This window comes from Garra rufa, chromosome 3, assembly GCF_049309525.1.
Source record: "Garra rufa chromosome 3, GarRuf1.0, whole genome shotgun sequence".
Taxonomy (NCBI): Eukaryota; Metazoa; Chordata; class Actinopteri; order Cypriniformes; family Cyprinidae; genus Garra; species Garra rufa.
The window spans coordinates 47,771,434-47,798,023 of NC_133363.1; the positions used below are offsets into that span (position 1 = coordinate 47,771,434).

Below are 26,590 nucleotides of genomic sequence, written 5' to 3' on the forward strand. Positions count from 1 at the left end.
CGGTTTATTAGCCACTATAGGAAAATAACAAGAATAACAACAATGTGCAGTAAAAGTAAAAATGTTTGCACTACAAACCAGTGTGTTCGTAATTAAGATAATACATTAAAATAATATCGTAAGACACCAATTTGCAATTTCAAACAGAAAAACACAGCTAAACATAGCTGTATGCAGATTAGACCAGAAGCCAGATTTATACATTTAAAAATGGGCCGTGCCCATTTATAAATGTATAAATTTGAAAATTACAGTTTCAAACCCACTAAAATTTTCAAGAAGTCAGTCACCTGTGCATAGGTTGCCCGAAGGAGGTGAACCACTGGAACTTATGTGAATCGGCAATCAACCTTGTTTTATTTCAGCCAATCTCTGTTCTGAACTTGCATACTCTGCATTGTAATCATTTCTCAAAATGTTGTTTGTGTGGAAATATCATGAGGTTTGTAAATGGCGGTTAACAATGGCCACTGAAGATGGACACAAAGAGGAGAAAATACTGTAGCAGGCAGAGCAAGCTCACCGTTCGCATTGAGTTAAATATTGAAAGAAAATCCTATATATTGATCTGGGGGTTTATATAAATGTGTTTCTGAGGGGAACTGACAGTCTTTAGAAAAGTTTAAATGGTATTTTCTTTCTATCTCGTCTCTTTACAGTGCATATTAAACCAGTGTTTAAAGGAAAAGTTCACTTCCAAAATAAGAAGTTTGTCATCCAAGATGTTCATGTCTTTCTTTCTTCAGTCGCAAAGAAATTATGTTTTTTGACGATTCAAAAGGGTTTTTCTTCATATAGTGAATTTAAATGGTGGCCGTGGTTTGAAGGTCCAAACTGCAGTTTAAATGCAGCTTCAAATAGCTCCACACGATCCCAGCCGAGGAATAAGGGTCTTATCTAGTGAAACTAGTCATTTTCTTTTAAAAAAAAATTTGATTTATATACTTTAACCACAAATGCTTTTCTTGCACTAACTCTGCGATGAGCATGCATGTCTTCACACATTACATCATGCGCAGTTGGTTCTTCATCTGTGTACTCCAGTTTAAAAAGGTATATTAGGGTGAAAAACTCCATCTCATTTTCTCCTCCAACTTAAAAATCATCCAACATCGTTGTTTTACCATTTTTTTTTTTGTAAAGGGCGTTTGACTTTCTTTGTACATCTGCTTTGTAAAAAATGGGTCACTTCCGCTTACATCACGCATAACCTTTCCAACATCATTATGTAATGCATGAGGTCGGGGTGGTGTAAGACAAGCATTTGTGGTAAAATGTTTTTACATTTTTATTGTTTTTAGAAAAATAACCGATTGTTTCGCTAGACAAGATCCTTATTCCTTTTCTGGGATTGTGTAGAGCCCATTGAAGCTGCACTGAAACTGCAATTTGGACCTTCAACCCGTTGGTCACCACAGAAGTCCACTATATGGAGAAAAATCCAGCAATATTTTCCTATAAATTCCTTAATTTCTTTGCGACTGAAGAAAGACATGAACATCTTGGATGACATGGGGGTGAGTAAATTATCAGGAAATTTTTATTCTGGAAGTAAATTTCTCCTTGAAGTGCAGCGCTTCGTTAACGGCGTTAACCAAGGAAACGTTGTATCACTGCTGTTCCTAAGCGCCTCCTGCGGTCAGAGAGTGAATTTGCGTTCTCATTTAGTCCGTCTTTGTTGTCTTTGCCATTTTTGTTTTAATCAGGTATGTTTATGTAGCATGATTTCACAAAGCTATTATTAAATTAGGTTATTATTAAATTACACAAACTAACTAAATGATGTTTGATTAAACAAGGTTCAGGAGGAGCACGATCAGATAATCAACCCATTCGGCACAGGTGCAACCTGTTTAACCAATCATTCAATCAGCGCATCCTCTATATATATTACCAGCCGTCTTACCTCCATCCAGCGATAGTTTCTTGGCATCCCTCCTCCACCCCTACTCCCCACTTCTAATCTGTTTCGATCCTACACTAGCAGGGGGAGTTCTCTGGTTCCGGCCTGTATTCCGGCCCGGAACCCTTCCCCAGGACAGCACGCCAAAATATGCTTAAATACTCGCTCAAGCAGATTAGATGTAAGGGCGAACTCGTGAATATATATATATATATATATATACACATATACACACACACACACACACACACACATATATATACATACATACACACATATATATATATATATACACACACACACACACACACACACACACACACACACACACACACACACACACACACACACACACACACACACACACACACACACACACATTTTTTAGAAGAGTACAAGAGTACTGTAATTAGAAGATCAACTAAAATAAAAACACTGTAATGTTAAATTAACATGTCAATCTTTATTTTTCTTCTTTTTAGGGAAGCAGTAATGGTAGCAGCAAATCAACCCTCCACATCAAAAGCTTTAGGTCAGCCCACAAATCAACAAACATTTGAGAAACAAATCAAAGAAAAAATAAATTCTGCCTTTCCAAATATTCTGTATTAGGGATGCTCATATTGACCGTTTAACCGTTAACCGTCAGTAAGAATTTTAACCGATTATTACTATCAGTTAAACGGTAAAAAAAAAATAAAAATAATAATATATGTTTGCTGCATGGTGAAAGAAAAAATAATGTTTACTCGCGGGCGCGTGTAAAAGTGCGGCTGTCCAGACATATTTCGTTGAGTAGCTAAGCACCTGCTTTACCTTCTCTTAGTTTGTGTAACTCGTGTAAGTAGCCTATGCAACATGATGGCAATGGCGATATTGGGTTATCAGAGAGTGAATCCATGAATAAATGTATTCAAATTCTGAATTAATTATAGTCTAAAAAGTGCGCCCTCCCCTTACAATCACTGGAAAGCTGTCACTCATACATTACTGTAGTTAATCGCAATCTCACAAAGTTAATAAAAAGTAATAAAATAACCTTTACTCTGTACAATGAATCTCTTATTTACATCATGTCTACACTTTCTTTGTTTTAATGAGAGAGTTCGTGGAGGTATAGAATTCAGCAGAACTGAAACCGGCACTTTGAGTGGTGAGAGGATCGTAACATAGCCGCCTCTGATTGGCCACTGCGATAATGTAATCAACAGAAATGTCTGTGATTGGCTTTTGAACGCTGTGAAAACACGTTTCTCCACATATGACTAGTGGATGAAAAGACCCGAACCGCAAATTGAAAGGATTCTTGTGAAGTGTTTTTGTCACGGATCTAAGCGTTAACAGACAGCGTCCCAGTCTATCCGTACAGTATGTCCACATGTTAAAAACTGAGGTATAAGCTGGCCTGCTATATGTTTTTATGTCCGACGAGAAGAACAAGACCGGTACCTTTCTTCAAAGCGCATAGAAGGATTCAGTGTGTTTTAGTTTTGTCATCTTAATTAGGTAGTTATTTAATTTATACATATTTAGTGTAGGCCTATTTATATTATTCTTTTTTTTTTCATTCTGATTTTCTCTGTTCTCAGAAGCGCTGCTCATGCGTGATAATTTGAGTATATGAATGCAGTTTTTGTTGTTGCTCTGTATGCTGCTGTTTGCACGTTAAAATAAAACATTTGCTTGTATTTTTATGTATCATCACAGATACTCGTGCATTCTATTTTTATTTTAAACAAATGTATTATTCTAATTTTATCAGTTAACGGTTAATGATCGGATAACGAGCAGCAGTTGTCGGTCAGGAAAATTAACCGAAATGAGCATCCCTATTCTGTATGTTGCTTAAAATTATGTTTAAAAAAAAAAACAATTTTAAACTAACCACAATACAGTGATATTTTTGCTTAAGGTTATCATACCATCAAAATCTAATACTGGCTCATGCCTAGTTCAGAGTGGTTTTAATGCATTGTTTCAGCTGGCTGTTTACAAATTATAAGTCAAAACATAACCCACGAGTCTCTATTTTTTTTTTTTGGCCAATTTTATCTTCCACCAGGCATGTCCACAGGCATGTCCAAAAAATAAAATGAATACCAGAATTAAAGTCACAATGTATTGGAAGTAATGACAGATCATTTCTTCTGTATTGTGATGTACATCTGAGTGAAACAAATGATCCAAAAAGAAATTAGGTCAGGGACTTGATTCCATCCATTGGTTTTTGATTGAATGGAGGCAGATCTTTGTAAGAAACAGGCAGTGCTAAATCTGACTTACATCACCAAAACATCCAGAGATGAATCTTTCAAAATAATACATTTATTTTGCATTTACAAAATAGAAAAGGTGTATTTCCACTTTATTTTTTTTCTTTAGCAAATGTATTGCATTCATTTCCAGAATAATAAATATATATTTTCCCACTATCATACAGAAGCTCACTTCTGGTTGTTTCATTGTTTAATATATTAACTTGCATAATGCATGCAAAAATTCATGAAATCATACGACAGACTACCTAATTTTTGGTTACATTTGTAAACAAAGCAAAATGTTTACCTGCATCAATACTTCAGGGATCACATCAATTCTCGTATTCATCATGTTAGAGCGTGAAAACCGATCTGCAGCGAGTAGAGGGTCTATATGGACCGTGGGCCTCTGCAGCAGTGAAGAAAGGGCTCCCTGTCTCCCAGTCCCAGCATCGGCCCTGGCGGCATGAGGTCACCCCCTCTATCGCTCTATAAATAACAGGGCGTCACTCTTTGCCAGTCTGGCTCACTGCCCACCATTGTGCCACAGCTGGCCAGAAGAGCAGTCTGTCTGAGCTGCCTAGAAACCAGAAGGCTCTTACCAAGCATTGCCAATACCACAACAAGCAAAGGAACACGGGGAACACAGGGAACACAGTTGCCCGTTTTATAGGAAACACTTGTACGCTGGCTACAAAAAGAGAGAGAGTGAGTGTAGAAGAGAGATAATAAGAGTGCAGAATGGACTTATCAAGCTGTATTTTATGATAGTAAGTTTGATAAAAGTGGAATAAGTATTTCACATTGACTGACACTAATCTGGGAAGGTTCAGTCTTTGAATAAACTCATTTGTATCAGAAGCTGTCATAACATTTTTCACAAGACCTACAATGTATGTTTGACATTTTTCAGGCGTAATTCTTTGACTTTTTCCAGTGGGACCTTTAGAGGAGGAGGGCTGTCCAAAAACATTACTTTTAAACAAGTGCTGCTTTATCAATGCCTGTAATGGTTTCCCCAGTCAGAAAACCAAGAATAAAGAGCAGCCAGAGGTACTCAGCCCAGAAACAGCCCTACAGTATAAAGCTGACCTGTGTCTATGTGGCATAGATCCTTTTTTTTTTTACTATATATATCCTGTGCCAAAAATATATAATATATACAAATCTAACTCAACAGCTGATTTGAAACAATGATGAGTCTCTGAACCCCCCGGGAAAGGATGCGCCGATTTGAAACGTGGCCATGGAAAAAGGAAAGAAAGGTGTAAGATAATGGGGAAGTGTGTGAGACGAAGACATCCAAGGCAGGTCTAGGAAGTGTGGGGAACATGGGTTTTGGCTCTCTTTTGCTCTACACTTATCCTGACGGAAAAACAACAGACATCACAGCAACTGGAGCGAGGACAGAGTTGAAAATAAGGCACACAGTATGTGTGGGAATGCACATGCACCAAAAGAAAAAAAAAACTGAGGAGGACAGAGAAGGATCTATATTCCTAGTTCAGTTTTCCTAAGTCAGCCAAAAGGAAATTTTGACCTAAATATGTATGTGTATGTGTTCATAAGTTAAGACTTTGGCAATGCAATTTCCAGTAACATCAGAGTTGAAATAAACACTTATTCTGAGCTATTATAGTATGAAGGAAACCCTAATACTTCAGAAAAACTAAAAACATGTCATGTATTTATCATTAGGCATATTGTCGTGCATGAAACATAATAATGTTCCCAACAGGCTGGCTGCATAGCAATTTGTTCCCCAGCAAGTGTTTATACATATTCAATGTGAAAATTAATACCAAATGCCAAAATCTTGGGGGAATGCAATTCAGAACATCCATTCAAAAAACACAAACATACCCTGACGCTCATACAGTATATACACACACACACACACACACACACACACACACACACACACACACACACACACACACACACAGAGAGAGACAGCTATCCCAGGCTTTGCTTTCATTCCACAGCAATCAAAAGCAGAGTCAGTGGGTCACTCGGGAAACCCCATAGTGCCCAGAATCCGCCAGTGGCCTCCACAAGACGAGGCCTAACAGCTGCCATTCCTAGCCAAATCCTCTTCAAGAAACTTCCCCTCTCATTCCTGGAATCTTAAAGGATTTTGGTTTGTTGGTGCATTTCCTCATGCCATCAAAAGACTTTTCATACATGATTGTAGTTTGATATGTGAAAAAGAAACTAAAAGGTAAAAGGAAAAGGAAAAGCAAAAGGTATGTTTCATAGCAATACCCATACATTAAAAGTGATTCAAACCTTTTAACAATAGTTTACTTTTAAATTACGCATTGTCTTGTTAAATATAATGATTCCTCACAAAATAAGGCAGTTAATTTTTACTTATAAAACACATTTTATATTTATTTATATTTCACAGTAAAATTATGTGCATGTATGTGGGTGTGTTTTTTGAATATACACTACCAGGATTTTTATTTGTTTTTTAAATTAGTCTCTTCTGTTCACCAAGCCTGCATTTATTTGATCGAAAGTACAGTAACATTGTGAAATATTTGTTCCCATTTAAAATAACTGTATTCTATTTGAATATATTTTAAAATGTAAATTAATCCTGTGACCAAAGCTACATTTTCAGCATCATTACTCCAGTCTTCAGTGTCACATGATCCTTCAGAAATCATTCTAATATTCGGATTTGTTGTTCAACAAACAATTATTATTATTATTATGAATATTTAAAACAGTTTAATACATTTTTTTCAGGAAAAAGATCCAAAGGTCAGCATTTATCTGAAACTAAAAGCTTTTGTAACATTATAACTAGACGTTTTTCCTGAACACGGAAGTAAGTCGACTCTTAACTGAAAGAATGCTTTGCATTTCCGGTCTGCATTGTTTCTAGTCAAATTAGGGTATATTCCGAGCTAATAAACTAATGTTAAACCTATTAAAATGTTTTTAAAAAGCACATGGCTCCATAGCGCCATCACTTGGCAATGTCGCAATGACCGTCAGTTGTCAGTGCCTCACTTTAATGAGTGTGTAGATGACACGAAGCAGCGGACGGTAGCTACATTAAAAACAGATGGACGCTATTTGAATGGGTTCCTATGGAAACCGGAACAGAAAAGCATTCAATCTGACGCTAGAATTCGTAATGGCGGCGCTCATCGTTTACTCAGGAAAAAGGTCTATACCATTCAAAAGTTTGGAATATTTTTTTTTTATTTTTGGGAAATGTTACAATGTTACAAAAGATTTCTATTTCAGAAAAATGCTGTTCTTCTGAGCTTTCTTTTCATCAAAGAAACCTAAAAAAATCAGACCCAGCTGTTTTCAACAATAATAACAATTATAAACATTTTTTGAGCAGCAAATCAGAATAATATAATGATTTCTAAAGCACCATGCTGAAGTAATGATGCTAAAAATTTAGCTTTGAAATCAGACAAATAAATTACATTTTTAAATATATTAAAATACACAGTTATTTAAATATTAAAAATATTATTTTTCAATAAAATTGTACTGTTTTTGCTGTGCTTTGGATCAAATAAATGCAGGGGCTTGGTGAGCAAAAAAAAAAAAAATCTTAAAAAAAAAAAACTTAGTTCAAAAACTTTTGACTGGTAGTTTATATACTTTTTTGAATACAAAATGCTACAGTAAAAATCTCACAGGTTAACTAAAAATGTTTAACTATATGCCACTTTTTGTTACAATTACTAAAAAATGTTTTACAGTGCATAACGTGGTAGATTGTGGGTAAAATGTTGGCCATTTTGAGAGAACAATGGACAGATTGCAAATGAACAAAATTCCTCACTAACAATAGTTTTTTTTTTCAATTATCTTTTGTTAATTTTAAATGAATAATTTGTAATTTAAACAATTTTATGCATGTCTCACTTGCCATTATTAACTTACAATTTTAAACATTTTAGTCCATTTTGCTGAGCATCAGCTTTGACTTCCGTATTATCCTCTCATTGATGGAGGCATCTGAGCTACACAACAGGGACTGATGAGCATTTGTATTCAAAGCTCTGTAAGCTGGTGGTCAGTGAATGCATTCAAGTACCCAAGCTTGCATTGCAGTCTTCTGGCGCTCATAAAAGAGAGAAGAATGAGGTTGCAAGCCCTGAGTAACCCCCTCCTCTGCACCACTGCCTTTGTCTACTGTTGGACAAGGATTTGAGCCTGCACTCAACAACACAACCCGACTGACTGACTGACTGACTGACTGACTGACTGATTGACAGATGTATTATCCCCACTGAAGTTTCCTTTATCTATCTCCCCACACACACACACACACAAACTTGGTTTATCTGGAGTTAAGAAAATACCTCAGCGTTACGGCAAAGCAGAAACAAAGCTCCCCCGCTAAGAACAAAGTGCTTATCAGAACGTTTTCCTTCAGTATCTGAGGTCAGCGGTGCAGGCTGGGACACCTCTGTCCTTGAGCTGCCCTGATCTCATACACGGGGAGGAGATGGGAGTGAAGGATCTGAAGCGCAGGAAGGGACATTATACTATTATACTAAGAGTTAAGACCTTGGGAACGCAGGCGAACCTGGAAAAGTGACATACTTGGATGCATTCAAGGTCAGAGTGGGTGAGAAGATCATTGCTGGCTTTTAGCTCCTTCATTTATGAGGAGAGACAGAAGAGTGGGGGTGGAGAGAGAAAGAGAGAGAGAGGCCGAGGGAGAAAAAGGTGGGTGAGACAGCGTGAGTGAGAGGGTGACAAAGGCTTCATTCAAGGCTCAGGCTGGGGGAAAATGAGAGAGCGCTACCTCAGTGTGCTGAGCTACGGCTGTGGCCCGACTGAGTCTAAAGTTCCATTGTGCTCTGAGACTTTTAAAGGTGTGACACACAGCCATGGGTCACCACTGCAACTGAATCAACAGCCAGTGACCTATATTCACAAGAGAGGCTTTGGTGAAAAGAATTAGATACGAAATGTAGTGGCTAATAAATAACAATCAAGCAGAAGTGCAAATAAATGTAGGCCAAGTCGAAAGAAATGCATCAAGAATCATTTAGTGTGTGATTTACAATGCATGTTTTGTTTCAAGGAGACTCACAAGGAAGAAATACCTTTCTGGTAGAGAGACATTTTATCACATTCCTCAATTTGTTTGCCTTCTACGGTCTTAACCACCAAATGCTGTTTGCACAGACTTCCTTCTCAAACCATTAAACCAGACAAAACTGAGTGGAGGACATGGCCTGATCATTGAAATAAGACCAAAACAACACCTAATCCGAAAGTCAAAACACAAACTAAATGTTAAACAGAACTGAACAGCACTGCAAAGATCACCTCATCCTAGCTGAACAAATTGCACACCTAACATTTGAATCACTAGACTTAGTGTTTCCAAGAAATGGTTTAAAAGGATAGTTCTTCCAAAAATGGAAAGGTCAGAAAAAAATCATTTAGTCACCCTAATGAAACTTTCAAAAGATTTCTTGTAGTAGTTCATGTATATTCAAAAATGGCATGTTGCAATCACTCATGAGATAGCCTAAGCTTCATAAAATTAAAAAAAGTTGAACCACTGTCACATGGACTATTTTAACAATGTCCTTACTAGCTTTTTAACGTCTTTATTGCTTTGCGGTCTATGCAGAATCAGAAAGCTCTCAGATTTGATCAAAAATATATTAATTTGTGTTCTGAAGATGAACGAAGGTCTGACGGGTTTGGAACGACATGAGGGCAAGTAATTAATGACAGAATTTTCATTTTGGGTGAAATATCCTTTTAAAACTATCCTAGTTTAAAATTAAGGATGTAACTATAATAAAATCTCACGGCACGATAATACCTCGATATGAAGTCCAAGATATGATATTCATTGCGATAAAAAAACAAAAACAAATGAAGACTTGGAAAAAAAAATTAACATTTTGTATATTTTAAAGTTAAATTTTTCTATCTAATGCACTTCGACTGTTCAAAATTAAGTGCTTTAACCTATGTTCTTAACTAAAAAAAACATAAGTCAGAACTTGTACCTGAACTTTAAAGGGGACTTAACCCTCTTTTTATTTGTAATATACTGTCTCAGTCTAAATTACATTCACACTGATGTTTTAGGAAGCCAAACAAATTAGAATATAATATAATAATAATAATAACAACAATTACAATGACAGTAATAGCCATATATTGTAAAACAATTGCATTGTAAAATTAAATGAAAATGAATATGTCATAGGTATATTATTTTCCTTTACACTACAGTAGGGGAATTACAGTACTTTTTCCTTAATTTCTACACTTGAAACAGATATTTTGAATGTGGGCTGCATTTAAACTGCTCACTGTCAGCAATACGTGCTACACTTTTAAGCTTTTATTTGGATGGAAACGGCAGTAGAGCTTCTATTTTGACGGAAAACTCCAGATTCTAGTGCAATGGTGTAATCATCTGCCGCAAAAATAAAGCATAACTGGTGGCCGTTGCGATCCCAAGCGATCCCTGCATTCACTGTGGACAGAGCTGTCCTGAGGCGTGGAAAACACCGGATCACGAGCTGATCGCAGTGCGCGCTTCACTCCCTACTCATAAGACAGCCTAAGCTTTATAAAATTAAAGTTGAACCACTAATGTCACATGGGCTACTTTAAAAGTAGTCCATATGACATTAGTTTAAAACAAGTCCTTACTACTTTCTGGGCATTGAACGTGGTAGCTATGCAGGGTCAGAAAGCTCTTGGATTTCATCAAAAACATGTTCATTTGTGTTCCAAAGATAATCAAAGGTCTTATGCTGATGATACACTAGGCAACTTTTTAAGCAATGTTGCCGTCAACAGGCAGCCAGGTGTGATACAGGGCTCACAACTGATCTAAATTTTCCAGATAGAAATGTGTTACCCATTCTCAGTGGGAAAGTGCCCAAGCAACATTGCTCAAAAAAAGTTGCCCGATAAAATTGCTCAAAAAGTTGCCCCGTGTATCATCAGCCTTAGGGTTTGGAACAACATCAGGATGAGTAATTAATGACAGAATTTTCATTTTTGGGTAAACTCTAAAATGTCTTAGAAGTGTTTCCAAAACTTCTGAAGAAAAGCAGAAACTTAGTATAATCACAGGGGCTGTCTACCTGAACACAGAAAGCTCTGCGATTATATTACCAGGCACATGAGCACACATATCAAAACCTAATTAGACCTGGCAATAATACTGGAAACCCAACACTCAACCAGAGTCAGTGTTAACACATTACTAATCACATACATGACACTCAGATCAACAACCTGCCTATATTGTTGAGTTACTTGATCACATTCTTTACTCAGTACAGCTTATTCGACTCACTTAAATACCCATTCTTTAGACGATCAGGACAACATATATCACCGCTGGTGGACATTTCCACAAACATCCCAAAGTGATCAATCATGCTTTAGACGTGCACTGGGAAAACCTCCACCTTTTGATGCACGTCCAGAAACAGCAGTGTGTGTGCTCTCATAACAAGGTCGCTCTCCTCGAGAGGTGAGAAGCCATTTTTGAAGTGCAGCCAAGAAGAAGCCTCCTGACGGGCAGATATTGTCTTTGTTTTAGCAAAGTTCAACGAGAGGCAAATTAAAGGAACATCAAACCACTTCCCAGTGCACTTGGCAATAAATTACATTGGTGAATTAGGTTGTTATTGGAGCAATGGACGCATATGTATGATCCGTAACCCGAATGCACACAGATCTGAAAGTTTGACATGCTTGACATCACCTCAGCGCTCTCAATTGCAAATATTGAGCGTATAGCAGGCCTCGTTTCCGAAAAAGACAATGGTGGATGTCAGAGAGTCAGCAACCTTTGGACCAGAGTTAACTTGGATTGATCCATCACTGTCATAGCAGACATGGTGAGAGGAGGGGCAATATGATGGCTCAATTTAAGACCTGTCATCCCTCAGCTTCCTGCCATTTATGAATGGGGCTATAGTGAGCCTTTTGAGGTTGTAATGTGTGTGAAGTGACCTTGTCCCCTCAGCTAACCTCCTCCACACACGGATCCCCCCTCCCCCAGACTCACCTCCCTGGGAGCAAAGAGGACTTTGGAGTGGTTTTGACGGCTGGTTGAGCCCAAATGTTGGATACGATGTTGGCCCATGAGCTTTTGGTGGAAGCGTTTGATGTGGTCAGGTCCCCTGCAGAACACAGATGAAGTTTGAAAACTGACTCCCTGATTATCATTTACCATGTGTCTTCACAGAAGGTCTTGAGTACCACAAACTTGCATTTCATCAGACTGAGGTTAAACGGTAAGTTTGTAATTATACCAAATTAGCAAAACATAAATATCTCTATGCAGGCCAGCGATCTGAGACAATTTTGAAAAGTCCAATCTCAAAAACATTTTATATGGTAACAATAAGTTTGAGAGTGGGGAAATATTGTGTCCAAAAAATATTCTTTTTGGGATGCACTGATATTGAAATTGAGATAAGATGATAATTATCTTCATATTATTGCACCATTTAGACTTAAAGCATGATCAATTATTTATACTTAACCAAAACCCAAAAGAGAAAAGAATATCACAATTATTATTCAATCCCATATCATAGCATGATAAAAAATATCAATATAACATCATATTGCCAGGTCAGTCCGCACTTTACTACAACCTTTCCTATTCCGTTTAACCATTCACTCAAAGAACAAACACACAACTAAAACACATGCCTCACTGATCAGAAGTCCTGTCACTCGCAGCTCTGTTAGGAGACCATGTGGAAACACTGGTGAGTGTTTGTGGTGGAGGGGCTCAGGCAATAAGACCCCAATATCTCTCCCACCATCAAAGCCTCGCTGCCCAAGGCAAAGGCAACGGGAGCCAAGCTCACATTCCTGTCACATATCAGATCCTTCCCACACCCATAACCAGCTGTGGACTTCACCACAATCAACACACCGTTCAAAACAAACAGCCTTTTATCAAATAATCGAAGAAACAATTCATTTACTCTATTAAATCCAATTGCAATAACAGTGGAAAAGGGAAGCATTACCTCTTAGGACTGATGAGCTCCACACAGCAGTCCAAAACTGATATGATTTAACTTTGGAAAGCCATCCAGAAGCAGAAGTACGCTGTTACTGAATAACAGAATTGGGGAAGTAATCCCACTTTAAACAAAGAGATCATTTTAAACAAAGGGATGATAAAAATGGAAGCAGAAGTGGAAAAATGCTTCGAATAGAGAGCAACAGTTCCATTTATTTTCTCCATAGTGCAATGGATTTTCAGCAATAATTGTATGGACATTTCTAGACAGACCTATCATGGCCTTTGAGGTTGTTAACATATGCTTCTGTAGAGACAACAATAAGTCTTTAATTCTTTTATATATTGTCAGGAAAATTACACTACTAATTAGTTTTTGCAACAACATTTAAAATAGTATTTTATATCCGTGGTCACAGTGTTTCATGGGATAAGTAGTTAAGTCCTCATAAAATAGTTATATTATTATTTGACCCTGGACCACAAAACCAGTCATAAGTAGCACGGGTATATTTGTAGCAGCAGCTAAAAATACATTGTATGGGTCTTTTATGCAAAAAATCATTTGAGTATTAGGTAAAGACCATCTTCCATTAAGATGTTTTGTAAATTTCCTACTGTAAATATATATCAAAACTTAATTTTCGAGTAATATGCATTGCTAAGAACTTCATTTGAATCCTATCCTAACAAATCATACATCAAAAAAAGCTTATTTATTGTTTAAGATAATGTATAAATCTCAGTCTCAAAAAAATGTATCCTTATGACGGGTTTTGTGGTCCATGGTCACATACATTTTTCTTGTTTTCAAATAACTTTTGGCTTTGAATCAAAGTTTATGTTGTGATTCATCTCTGAGCTGTTTGGTTTAGCACATGGTTTGAAATTAATCGGCCTACGGAGAGAATAAATGGAAAAAATACTTCCGGAACTAAAGCAGTTGTAAAAAACAAGTGCTCAGTGTTCTGCTCTACTGTGAGTTTCAACCGCCAGCAAACTCAAAACATTAACATTTTGCCCCAGTAAAACATTTCCATCTCTCTATCCAAGATCTTCTTTCTTTCACCTCAAAACTACAGCGCCTGAGAATAAGTTCCACTGACCGATTAGGAGTGGGAAGAGAGGGATGACTGGAGTGCCATGTGGTCTACATAAACTTCATAGCAGAAAAGGAGAACGCAAGGAAATGCACAATGTTTCCATCTCCACTTTAACAGGAGAACAAAAAAAGAGAGGGAATGTGAGGGAGGGATGATTAACAAAGTGGTGAGGGGGGGGGAAAGCAGCAACAATGAGGTTTTTATACATAAATCAGCCTGTTTTTCATGTTCAATCAATGCCCTTTTCAATGTAAAAGCCTTTGAAGGTTTTGTGCACAGGCATAACTGTGGAAAATATCCAAGCATTCTTTGTAAACAAATGGTTTACATGCAGTTTTCACCACAATTTTAAAGATCACAAGTCTGGCAATGCTTTGTCACGCATTTGACATGAAGCTTTGAAACCCCTAAAAATGTTCAACTCAAAATTAAGTTACAATGAGATGTAAGACTTCTGAGTCCATTTACACTCCAACTTCCAGATTTGAACATAGCACAAGAGATGCCAATTGTATCCAGCCACTGTTTGTCGAACTGAGAAATCTTGATACCATTGTATCTTCTTGCTGCTGGCTGAGGTCACAATGACCCATCACAGGATTTTAATTCGAGCACATGTTGCACACCTGGGGGGTAGTATTGTGTCTGGCCTTGGGCACCAGGTCCTTATGTTTGCTGTTTGAGATAAATGTCTACCGAGACCACTGGGGGGTTCAAAATAATGCCCTCAAGGTGCAAAGATGGAAGATAGGATCAGAGGGCAAGAGATTCCATGAGAAAAAAAGAGAGCAGAACACGCAAACACGCAGGTTGTGATTTGCCTCCAAATCAGATGGAAAAACAATCAGTGTGAGTGGCAGCGGCTGGAGCCGCGTGCCCCAGAAGGCTCATGCAAACACAGATAAACATTGAAATCCAACGCTGAGGGAGCCCCTGTATATCATATTTATGATGACATTCAAATAAAGTCCTCACAAGCGTGTGAAGAAGGTGCATAGAAATGCAGGACTATGCATCGGACAAAGCATGTGTTTCAGGTTAAGCGGTTAACAAGTCCAGCCAGTGAATATGAGGTTATCAGATTGGCCATGATCTAACCCAGAAAACCAAGGGTTGGCACTCACCGAGAACTAACCAGCCAGCTACAAAACCTCACTCGCCTGGTGCTTCACTTAAATTGCTCAATTTACAAAAAAACAACTCTGATACCTCTGAAACTTCTTGGTAATGCATAAATCTGTCTTACTTTCAGGTAAACATGGAGTTTTATCCCAGAATCATTAAGAAAGTCTTCATCTTGAATGCATTTTGATCCTGCTGGCGATTCATTGAGAAACTATGATCAAATGTCATGTAAATGTCAAAAGCCTGGAAGTGATAAAAGGGACAATATCACTGCTAAGTGCCAAGTGTTAAAGCACATTAAATTAAACCCAGCAGAGCTAAGAAAAGACATTTTACAACATTCTACCCAGTCAAACCGGACTTGATGCACATTACAAGTTATCAAGATGTTTTGAGCACCAGGATAAACAACTGTAAACGCCTTCTTAGTCACGCTGAAAAGGCACAAATCAAATGAATTTCTTCCCTCTGTCAGACAAAAAAAATACCAGCCTCCCCCTCATGACCCCCACTCCCTCCTCCCCGCTGACTGAGGGGGCAGAGTCTGTGAATGTGATCTCTGGGGGTCTTGTTCCCCCAAAACATCTTCATTTAAGAAAAATAAATCAACACTTTTTGGTCAAACGCTGTTGGAGAGGAAATGGGGGTGGAGAAAGAAGAAATAAAACATGATTCCCCTTACCTCCCTGTGAGGAAAAAACACTACTTTTCTCTAGTTGGATAAGATGGTTGTTAATTAAAAAATTTAACCCTGGACCACAAACTCAGTCGTAAGTAGCATGGGTATATTTGTAGCAATAGCCAACAATACATTGCATGGGTCAAAATAATCGATTTTTCTTTTATGCCAAAAATCATAAGGATATTAAGTAAAGATCATGTTACATGGGGATATTTTGTAAATTTCCTACCACAAATATATCAAAATGTATTTTTTGATTTGTAATATGCATCACTAAGAACTTCATTTGAACAAGTTTAAAGGCGATTTTTTTCAATATTTACATTTTTTTCAGATTCCAGATTTTCAAATAGTTGTATCTCTGCTTATTTCTTTAGCTTTCAGATGATGTATAAATCTCAGTTTCAAAAAATGTACCCTTATGACTGGTTTTGTGGTCCAGAGTCACATATAATGGAAACATTAACTTAAGTATTTTAATATTTTTGAAGTAATTAAAGTTGCTTTTTAAATTTTTTGTGTATCACAATGCATATGAAGAGTGTATTTTAACTCTATTATTATTACTGATCATTCTGTTTTAAAAAATCATTGAACATGAGTTACTTCCTATCTGCCTCAGGCTAATACATATAAAGGGTTTTATCTAATTACTGCACAGCAGTACCACAATCCCAGTTGGTTTTACATGCTAAAGATGAAGTTAATGAGCTGATGACACAAACAGCAAGCAAGAGTCCACATGGTGTGCACAGAGGGATCCATGAGATATCTATTAAACTGACCACTATTGTTACAGCCTGATTTTTATAATCCCACATCCTTTTTCTAACCAAATAGCTGCGGTTTTACTATAATGAAAAACTTATAATACAAACAATATGCGCTCTTCTTCTTCTGAATGCAGATGCAATTTCTAGAAAGCAAGATGAGCAATTTAAGTGCAATTTAATTAATCTAATGACAAGTAATGCAAATAAGATATACACAATAGGATGTTCACTGTCAAATACTTGAAAACACAAATTCTTTGAGATATCTGTCAGCAGATTTTGTATATGATGTTAGTTGAAATGGCCACTTTGACCAGGCCGATAATATATAATTAATCAATAGATAACCATCTGTTTGGCAGAATAATCAGAAATGTATTGCTCTATCAAAACTCATGATAGTAAATGGCTGATGAATACTTTGTGCAGAAGTCCAGGTCACTTCAGCTATGTCCAGTAAGTATTGTAGAAATGTGGCTCTTATGAAAACATTGATTATTCATTCCTCTATTTGAGAGATCACAGATTTCACAGATCTTATGTGTTATCTGTCATTTGTAAAAATAGTAATTTAACAAGAGCGTTGAGGTTGCTGTTGTTCATATCCATGTCTATTTCCTTACCACTAAGTTTTTACAAAGTTTCCAAACATCCGTCAATGCACCGTTAAAATTCATCCAAGCATAAACAGTGAGTTTAAACTTTTAGCACAGTGTAATCTCAAGTGTTCACACACTCAATCAATAACACACAAGTAAGCGCAGTAAGAGTTTCTAAACTTTAACTTTCTAAACTTTTCTTTGTAAACTCCAGTCTTACTTTAGTAATGATGAGTGGCTCGCCGTGCTCCAGCCCTCCTTTCAGAGTGAATCCCCATGGAGCGCCTCCGTTCAGTTGCACATGGATGTGCTGGAAAGACACCAGCTGCTCAACGGTCTCCATCATAACTTCTGTGCTTTCAGCTCCGTCCGATCGCCATGCAATCACGACCCAACCTCATCACGACAACCGGAGACTCCGGGCATGAGGGGACAGGCGGTGGGTTGGCCAGTGATGGGCTTTCCGTGGACTGTTAGCGGAGGAAGTGCTTGAGAATGAAAAGTAGATTTGAGTGGCAGATCGAACGGCCAATTAGAACAGCGCATTGCTCTTACTGACCAATGAAATTGTACTAGAGGCGGGGTTTTTATCGACCGCTGCATTGTCCATTGTACGACTTGTCCGGGAAAACTCAGGAAAGTTGGCCGTTATCAACTCTTTGGTCGTAACTTTCGAAGAACGGCGATAATTTACATCAAAACTTGTTAGGAACCTTCAAATGGAGTTTCAAGTAAAATGTCAGCGAACTCAAATGTTACCCAATCGTAAGATTTACTCAGACATAAGATAAGCTCAAAAGACAACTAAATGACCAAGTGACCTAAATGCTCTCTATATATATATAATTTTATGTATGTATATATATATATATATAGATATGTATATATAGATATATATATATATAGATATATATATATAGATATATATAAAACGGTTAGTTCCATTCCTCAATTCTGATTGGTCAGCAGCTGTGTCGTATTCATGATATGGCACTGCTATGACCACTTCACTCAACGGTTTTGTGTATCATTGAACCCCCTTAGCAACCACCCTTAGCAACGTAAACACAACTGCAGCAGTTAGGGACTACTTTTTACAGCGGAAGGCAGTTAATGATTTTACTTTATGAAAACATACAACTTGAACTTAATATATATAAATTAATATATATTTTTGATTTTAATATTTTTATTGTGTGGTAACCGTTTTATAAAAGCAATAAGGTACTTGAGGCCGTGCTGTATCGTGAATAAATCACGATTTATTCACGATACAGCACGGCCTCTCGTACCTTATTGCTTAAAATATATAATTTTATACATTAGCATTTGTCACTGAATGACGTTCAATGCTCAGCCGTCAGAAAGAGCAGAACAGAATTGCGTGATGACGTACATCACAGACACGCTGCCAGCGCTCATCAGTAGTTGGTTAAGCTCCATCACGGAAAGTTTTAGCTACAAGATGAGTAGCTACCCCTGACCGCAATACAGATGTGGATGAACAAGCTTCCACAAGAAAGAAGGTAGACGAAATAGTTGATAAGACAGGAAAGACTAATTCAGTGGTGTGGAAGTGGTTCGGCTTTTTAAGTTCAGATAAACTCTGCCATTGGTAAGTTATACACAGCTCATGTAAATGTTCGCCATAATATCAGCGCTGACCGCTTCAAATAGATTGGCTTAAATAAAGGTTAAATAAACATGAGCACTGCACGTTTCACAGTCAAAATGTGGCGCTGTTTTTTTTTTTTAAATGAATGTGTCTAAAAAGGAAACTTTACTGTATTCAAAAAAGTTTCTGTCATTTTCATTTAATTTTTACTATAATTCCTTATAAAGTAATTCATGACCACTGCACTACTTTGTGTCCAAATGTTACCAGGAAAATGCGGGAAACAGCACCTCCTTCTGGAAGAGGATTAATAATTAGTTGGCCTAGTGGCATAATTTTTATTATGATTTCTTTCCCCCTTTTTAAGCGATTTTAAAGGGAATTAATTTAGTCTTTAGTCAAGACATACATATTTGTATAGATTATTCACAGTTCTCTCAATTAAATAAGCCTGTTCTAGTTTAAATGGAAATATATTATTGTTAATAAATCTGAGAGTTTTATTTATTTGATAGTTTATTTCACATTTCTTGTTTGTAAAGGCTAAATACAAATAAAAAGTGAACCATATTTTTTTGTACTATTTTTATTTTTGAAAAATTATAATTTTAATAGGAGGAGCCTGGAGGTATTATAGACTTTGCAAATTCAGTTTGCAGACATTTGTAGGTACAGACATCCATTGTGTGTGTCCTCGGCAGTTTTTTCCTTAGGCTTTTTAATATTGTCCATATCGATATCGGAATTATATCGACCGAAATTAAGAAATATATCGTGATATAAATTTTTGCCATATCGTCCAGCCCTATCAAAACTAATGCAGAAAGTGCAATAATGTAAAGCGTTAGGGAAAAATGAATAAGATGGCATGTTTTTCAAATTTAAATACATTCAACCTAAATAGAGGGTAATTACAATAGAAAGTGTAGCCTGAAAATGCAAATGTGACATTACAAGAATATGAAAGTAACCAAGAAGTCTTTATTAAATCTTCAGCAGTAGGCATTAGAGTAGAAAAGGCCACTTGGGGGAGCTGTTGTTTCATGTGTTGTAGAAGTGTGGCATGTGTGCATTTATTGAAAGCTCAGCCTGCATCTGATCAAAGCTTCAGTATGAGCAACTAGCTTTCTTTACTAATCATTTCCACATTGATGAACAGCTGTTTCCTTATCCATTCAGCTATGTGATTAACAGAAGTCCATGATGTCCAATTTGTCATGTTGTTAGGACATCTGCATTCAGCTATTAAACTGGAAACCAAATGATCAAAAACTGCAAAAGCGTGTCTAAATCAATTTACTGTCAAACACGAGTGTGGAGAGAGTTTATAGTAACACACTCACACATACTATGCTTGATCAGCCAATTATATGAAGAGTGCGACTGAAGAGTCACATACACACATATTAATATATATAATATATAATATATATATATATATATAAAAGTCAGAGTTGGAAAAATCTTTTTTAAAAAATCAGTTAATAATCATATTGTATTTTCAGAAAGGAATATTTGGAATATTTGTCCTCAACCTAAATTTGTAATTACCGAAACACAGTAACATATAATTTAATAATTATGTTAGTAACTTATGTTAGGTTATATTGACCTATTAAGAAAAAAACAATGATGTCACTACTGAAACGCCATTAAATGGGTCATGACTTATCTACTCATGTAGCTATGAGAGAGTGACACATAAATATTTCCTGATCATAAATGTAGGGGTCATCAGCCAACGGACTAAAACATACATTGTGTCGATGGTGACATGAAAATGCGGGACACATTTTTCACATAAAGTTTCATAATTTTTCAAATAAAATAGTTTTTTTTTTTTTTTTAAATCAAATCAAAAAGATATTTTAAAAAACAACAATGGAATAAAATGCAAAAATTATTTAAATATAATTTTCATAAGCTGAAATTTAGGGGTTAGAGTTCAGGACAGCCACCTCCCAATTAAAAGTACCCAATAAATTAGGATTTTATAAATTAAGCTTACTGATAATTTAAATATTATTTTGGGTTTCAATAGATAATAGAAGGATCTTAGTAAACATTTAACATTTGAATATGTAAATGCTTTTTAAATGTGTTTTTTGGGTTGTGGTGATAGTTTGCTTTTCACTTTCAAAACTTTTTTTAAGTTTAGTTTAGTTTAAAAAGAAGGGCAAAATATGAAGCCAAAAACACAACATTATAAAGATGCTAATAAAAAATTTAGTTCAGTTTGACCAGTTTGAAAAATTCAGTTGACCCTAAGTGAAGTCAGGCCCACAGGGAGCAACCTTTCTGACTTTGGCATTATGAGGTGCTGCAGTTTACAGCAAAGAGTTTTTCTCAACATGCTCTCAATCATCATTTTAGTAGTGGTACAGTCCTACAGAACATGCAGGGTATTAATCTGAACGCCTACTAGTACAAAACACTGATCATCACATAAACAGTCTCTTAGAGACTCACCATGTTAAAGTGAAGGAGGTATAGACCCCTATAAGTAAGTAAGCAGTCATTTACCATGCACTTTAATCCAGAGTGACTTTCAGTATATTTATTACAGGGAAAATCCCCCTGGAGCAACCTGGGGTTAAATGCCTTTCTCAAAGGCACAGTGGTGATAGCGCACAGCTTGCTTTCTTTGCACGGATGAAGCCAGCAACTTTTCAATTACAGCAATAAGATGTTACAATTAAGAAACCATTGCATGTTCTTCCATTATCTTTCTCGTCTTTTAACAGTCTCTTAGCATTCTGCATTCTAATCAAATCATTTCAACATAAGCGTGCTCGCTTTAACGCATCTCTCATACACATGAATGCACAGCCATATGAGCCAGCTGAACGCACATGCAAGCACAAGTGCCTCTATGTCAATGAATACACTTGAGCACACATGTAGTGTACTTTTATGCATGACAGCACCCACACATCAGCTCAGCTGTATTCCGGTCATCTGAACGCTGCTCTTTTTGACACTGATGTCTCAGAATTAGTTGGCGTGAGAACAGTATCTACATTTCTATATAGAGTGTTTTGGTGCACCCCCTGGGTTTTTTCACTCTTTTTCATTGTTTTTTCATTCACTGTCACCCTAAACATAGGTCTGATTTTCTCCTGTGACCCTTTTTCTGTTTCTTGGGCATTTTCTGTGCAAGAGCAAAGGGGTCAAAATCTGCCTGTCACCATGGCAATAAACTGCTCCATTCATGCAAGCAGCTTGTCATCTCCATAGTAATGATCTGACCCTGACAGATTACTGTGCCTTAAATTCACACTTGCACAGGCAGTTATATGGCCGCATACTTCTAATATGCTGAGCCAGGGGGAATTTCTCTGCATCGCTCTTATCTCCGCTCACACACGTTCCTATCGCTTACTGGCAATATTTTTCCCCCCATTTTCTATGGGTGACATGATTTGAATTCAATACATTTTGTTGGTTAAAACTCAATTTGTTGTATGACATGCTGTTTTATAAATCAAAGGAAGGGACAGTAGATCTTGCTTAACAAATAGTGCAGCCTGTTTTATATATGAAAGGGGTTTTTGTAAGACATTCAAAGGAATAAATCACAGATACACACACTATTTAATGCAATAGCAAATTGTACATTGTACTCATAAAGCATAAACCTATATGCTTATATCTATATACAAACATATCACATTTACTGTATACACATTTGAGGTCAGTAAGATTTTTAGATAGATAGTTTAGTCAGAAATAAAGTATATTAAATTGTCAACTAAAATGTTATGATAGTGTTTGGTTCAATGTATATTTAAACTAATGAATCCTATAGGTTTGAAATCGGTATGATCAACTTTTTGCCTTTTACAAAGAAAAATTGGATTCAAAATACAACAAATCTCATAAATCATATTTGAAATATTGTTAAAATTGTAATTGTTATTGATTTACATCTGAAAACGTTTTAATAAAATAGAAAAAATATATATTTACAAGGAAGATGTAAGCAAAATCTTAATAGGTCGAATATAACCCTTCATATTAAATATTATATATGTTTCAGTAGTGACAAATATGGGGAAAGGACAAATATTCCAAAACTTTCTGAAAATACAATATGAGAATTAACCGCACACTTGGATATTATACAATTTGCATACATACAAAATTTGTGGAAAAGAGAGATTTCTTTCAAGATGTTTTTTTTTTTCCAAAATATTGGTCCCTATTGACTATCAATCAGGGTAGGTGGTCCGTGTAAGTTTTATTCATTTCATTTTCAATTTGAAACGAAATAAGCAGTAATAAGAAAACAGCTCCTTTTATCGTTTTTTCATTTGTTCAGAGAACGAAAAAAACAAGGTTTTGGCTCGATTTTTCGTTTTTTTGGTTCACGGGTATAAAACGGATAAACGACTTCAAAATTCGTTTTCCACATGTGGGCGGTCACGAGACGCCCCTTTACGCCGATTGGTCAACCAAATCTGGACCGGTGACGCCATCCATTGTTCATTCAACAAAACAAAAGACCATTATTTTAAAAAAGACCATTATTTATTTATTTTCATTCTTTATTTTCATTCTAATTGCAGTCTTTAAAACAACGAACATACAAGTGCAATAACATTAATTGCATCAAAATATAAAAAAATAAGACACTTAAAAATAATAAAATAGAAAAAGCAATAAGAAAATCACATGTACATATGTGTACTACAAATTATTCAAACAAAATATTTTAAGCTTTTAAATAATTGAAAGCTTGTGTCGCGTTGTTTATTGTAAGATGTAAAAATAAGATGATATATATTTTTTTTTCAACAAAATGATGGCTTTCTTCTGTTCAACCTAACTAATTTCACAGAAATATTTATTTCATAGCTATTAATCTGCACCCGCGTGTTTTATTTTGCTGTATGGTTTATATCTGTACCCAGACAGCGCAAAGAAGAACAGATCAATGTTCAGTCAAGTGTAAATGCCCAGCAGTCATAACTTTTCTTTTAGACATTATGCTCAGTTTTGGACAAGCGATGGTAAGTGCAAATACTGTAATGCAAATCGACTGAAGGTACCGAGGGTGGAGAATTAAATTTTTATTGTACTGTACATCATAGCCACAGGAACGTTTCATTTCGCCAGGATTTAAGTTAGTATAAGTGTGCACAGCCTTGATGCTTAAGTAAAGTGTTATTAGCTGGATAAAAAAAGCTTGCAAAGTCTGTGTTTCACGGTGTTCGGCCATCCACCGATTTAATTCAGAATTAATTTGAATTAAATTGAATTCAGAATTAACTGTCCACCCCCCACCTTTCGATTTTTATAGAAATGTTATAAAGAAATAATTTTTATAGAAATAATATCAATGTAGTTATAGACCATTTCAAGGATGTAAACAATAACAAGCGCGTTGGAACGTTACTGCGCATGTCCGGTCCTGAAACATTTCCGGTAGCGCTATTTCTCCGATCTGTCAATACGAACACATTCTTTTAAAATCTAGCGAAAAAGCTAGTTAAGGTAAAAAAGCTGCTCATTAACTAATCGATGCTGCGTGCGTGTACACGGGAGATTGCTAAAAGCATATCACATGAACGGAAATATTGTGAACATTTATTCGTACAATGGATGTCATCAGTCTGAAGCAAGCAGTGCAACTTACTTCATGTTTTGTTCCCAAGATATCCGGAGGTTGTTCGTGATTAATTTACTTGCATTGCGTGGTCAGTCTGTATTTCTGTTTAAATATTTGTTTTCATTAGTACATTACTTTTCACAATACATATCGTTCCAAACAACGCTAAATGTATGCTATTAAAACTAAGCGCTCGATGCTATTATTACGTGTTGAATTCATTTCAACATGTGTTCAACGTTAGTTTGGTCAAGTTTGTTGCTGTGGAACAGTGCAAGTGGAGGGTATGAATGCTCCGAGTCATCATGTGATCACAAATAAACAAGATCGTCGCAATTCAATGCTGGCTAACGTGTTTTACATAAACCTGTATATCTGCAGATTAATAAATGCACACACAAACACACATAAAGCATTCATATATGTTTTTATGCACGTATTTACTGTTCACACCCACACAAATTATATATATATATATATATATATATATATATATATATATATATATATATTCATGTGAAAATGAATACTGGTGTAATGTAAAGGCTGATGCTAATTCAGCTTTGCACGACATTTTTTATAATAGAAATCATTTAAATAATTAATCATGTTAATAAACATAAAATACTTATTTAAAAAACATAAAAAAAATACTTTGTCCAAACTTTTGACCAGTACTGTATATAAACAAAAAGCATTCTCTCACTTTCAACTGTTTTTATTTCCAGCACATGTATTGATATGTAAATATTTGTATGAACATAAAATGCTTCAACAAATGAAACAACAACAACTGAAACGGAGTACAAAGGGGGAACAAATGTCAAAAGCAGCAGTCTGTATCCGGCCTTGTCATCAGTCGCTTTAAGTACTACACTAAATTACTGAATACTACACTCAAGTTCTCAATCACATCTGGGTGTTGATATGGTCAGATGTGGTTTGTCACTGCAGGATGATCAGCTGTCGTTGGGTGTCTACAGATGATGGCTCTCCTTACACTGCCTTCTCAGATTTGGTGACCCTCTGTATTTCTGCAACTGTTTACATCAGTTTAGAATACTTTCTAGAAAACAAAACAAAGGATATTAGCCATCATTATGAAAATGTATATAACATTTAACCAATTCTATGGGAATTACAGGGAGCTAACAAATTTCAGTATTACACTGTATTGTCAGATTTAGTGACCCTGCTGCATATTTACAACTGCTTACATCAAAATGCTTCCTTGACTAAGAAACAAATGATATTAGAAATCACCTGTATACATTTTGTTTACATTATATAAGGATAAAAGTAGAAAAACAATTATTTAATCTAATGCACAATATAAAAAAAAATAATGCTATTATTGCTTAATACGTCAGTACATCTTGGAATTAACATTACCAAAGCTTATGTGATGGAAAATAATATTTACCATAAACATTACGTTTTGTAAACTACTGCTGTTACACAATACGACATTCACGTACTTTCATGTTACTCACTGCATTTGTCAACTGACAAAATAACTAGACGACTAATATGAATTTAACCCACATAACACTTAGCAATAAAACAGAAATAAAAAAACTTGCCTTTTTTCATTAACGTTACACACGAAAGCTAGATGCATATGTAAACAATGACAAAATGCTACTTTAAATTATACGGCATCATACTTGAAGAGTTAACGTAAAGATATACAAATAAACTGACTAATTAAAAACGATATTTACTTGCCTGAATCGAAATGTGCGCTGTATATCCTAGAGTTGCTTGTTGTTATCCAGCCTTCTCCTTCACTGCCGCAACACGGGTACGTTTCGCGGAAATCTACCGTTAAACACGTCTCAGAATGTTAGTACCGCCCCAGAGGGAGCACACAACCACCGAACTACAAGGATCTAA

General features: G+C 36.1%; 1 protein-coding gene across 1 annotated transcript in view; it reads right to left on the reverse strand.

The window, feature by feature from the left end:
• shroom4 (shroom family member 4) overlaps positions 1 to 17,921 on the reverse strand; it is a 60,155-nt gene extending 42,234 nt beyond the window's left edge. The window contains exon 1 of the mRNA XM_073836279.1: positions 17,689 to 17,921. Within this exon, the coding sequence (XP_073692380.1) occupies positions 17,689 to 17,814 (126 nt within the window). The 5' untranslated portion in view covers positions 17,815 to 17,921. The remainder of the gene's footprint in view (positions 1 to 17,688) is intronic.
• Positions 17,922 to 26,590: the final 8,669 nt, after the last annotated feature.